At 37.8% G+C, this 2,286-nt stretch overlaps 1 protein-coding gene across 1 annotated transcript in view; it reads left to right on the top strand.

The window, feature by feature from the left end:
* Nucleotides 1–572: 572 nt before the first annotated feature.
* Nucleotides 573–2,286, top strand: part of LOC308101345 (uncharacterized protein) — a gene marked incomplete at both ends in the record, with an annotated part of 104,168 nt that continues 102,454 nt past the window's right edge. The window contains one exon of the mRNA XM_080450769.1: nt 573–707. Within this exon, the coding sequence (XP_080306895.1) occupies nt 573–707 (135 nt within the window). The remainder of the gene's footprint in view (nt 708–2,286) is intronic.

A 2,286-nucleotide genomic window follows, 5' to 3' on the forward strand; every position in this document is an offset into this window, starting at 1 on the left:
TGATTCTTAAAAATAGAGAGCAGGTGGATTTTGAATTACATTCCATGTTACCAAACAGGCTTGAATTGTATCTTCAGACATAATACAATTCTGTTAATTGTAGATATATTCACAGAAGGATTAACGCATTGTAAAGAAAAGCAGCATTTTTTAATTGTATTAAATAAATGACCATAACTGAAAGGGACCGACGGTCATATAAAATGGCATGAATATATGACATCTTTGATCTACCCAGGCAGGCACAATTTGATTGACTGACAGACAGACAGACAGACAGACAGACAGACAGACAGACAGACAGACAGACAGAATACGAATACAGACGTTAAGGTTTGATCCTGTGTACAGTAATCTAATCTGAGGCGTTACCTGCATTATCCTTTTCAGAGAAGCATTTCATTTCCTCATATCAGGTTCAGGTATCTTGTGTGTGTGTGTGTGTGTGTGTGTGTGTGTGTGTGTGTGTGTGTGTGTGTGTGTGTGTGTGTGTGTGTGTGTGTGTGTGGCGCCTGCGTGTGTGCATGTGTATGTATAAAACCTGATGGTAGATTACACTCCCACAGTAAACCATGAGTCTCTCTTCAATACCAGTCGTGTTGCTGTTGCTCTGTGGAGCCCAGCATGGAGGAGCCCAACAGAACAACTTTTATGGAGCTGTCATAACCTATGAACCAAAGGACACGTACGCCAATGGATCTATGACGGTAGGTACAGGGCAAGATTATTATAGTTAATTAAACTAATGAAATAATGAAAACTAGAATAAAAAACAAAAACAAAAAAACATTTTAGGTAACTGAAATAAAAACGAGGCTTTATTAAGAACAAACTAACTGAAACTGTATTGTGTTGAAAAAATTTACTAAAACTAACTAAAATCATGTCATTTAGCTGTGCCAGTTTTAAGCCCTGTTAAAGCCCTGTGCCACAAAGCTTCACTAATAGTGAAAATAACCGATCTACATTCTCACAACGCGTCACATCGAGATGCATCGGGAGATTAGATATTTTCACTATCTTTCTGAACGTTTTGAATCTCGCCCCTGATTACCCCATATTACGATAATATACAAAATAAAATAAATACTAAAATAAATGAAAACTAAACTAAAACTAAAGGTTGATGCATGCTACACTTTTAAAGCCTAAATAAATTCGGCTCTGCTTGGTCCAGACTATAATATGATGTCATTCAGAGGTTCAGGTGTGCGGTAGCCGTCCTAATTTTGTCTGTTCGGTCGGTTAGCCGAGATGTTGTCACATCCGGAACTCGGTTTGGCGTTCTGCATTGTTTCCTCATTACAGCTTCAAGTTCATTCTGTCAGCAGTGAAGTCAGGGAAAACTGCAGTAGCCTAGTTTGTAAGAGACTTCCAGCTTTTAAGCCTTCGTCCACACGTACACGGGTATTTTCATAAACGTAGCTTTTTATATGCGTTTTGGGGGGTTCGTCCACACGCAAATGCGTTTTTGGTCCATGTAAACGCATCTTTTTGAAAACTCCGGCCACAGTGTAGATTTAAAAAAACGGCGTTTATGCGTCGCCGTGTGGACGGCGTAAACGGAGTTTTTCACATTATAAGCATGCGCAGTTGAGAGTACTGTAATATAATATAATATGATATAATAATTAGCCTATAGCCTACATCATTTATTTAATATTCCTTTCCTCACTGTCATTGCATGTTGACCGCGCATACTACACTTGTCTTGCATTAATAGTAGGCTATGTTCTACGGAACAAATTATATTCTGTAGGCCTATGAATAAACAAAATTGATTTTGCACCGAAGAAACATTTTGCGAAATTAATGTTACTCTGTCAATCATAATTAACAATCAAATCAAACGTGTAGACTCGTCGCTCCAGTACATTTCATACAATGACCTTTTTAACCCAGCACCCAACAAGTGATGTGCATTCAAATCTTTATTTTTTATAATTAAAAAAAAAGCCATTTAATAGGCTACTGGGTTGTGGGACACAGGCACTCATTTATCAAATATTTCCAAGTGACATAATTAGGCCTACAAGCAATTAAAATCAAGCGATTTAAAAACAATCTAACATATTTACAATGTTATAAGTTAGATGCTTAATCATTCACCCATTTAAAAAGTGCCATAACAGTCATACAGATCTAAAGGATTTAGCTGGAATATTTTCATGGAGAGAGCGGTCTCTCAACTTGGGTAGCCTACCGTCCCAGTAGGCTATACGTCCTTCTGAGGATATAGGCTATGCAACATTGTAAGGATATAACCAACATAAGCGCAGGAGCTCT

The sequence above is a fragment of the Gymnoscopelus braueri genome, assembly GCF_963280865.1.
Source record: "Gymnoscopelus braueri genome assembly, chromosome: 15".
In the NCBI taxonomy this organism is placed as follows: Eukaryota; Metazoa; Chordata; class Actinopteri; order Myctophiformes; family Myctophidae; genus Gymnoscopelus; species Gymnoscopelus braueri.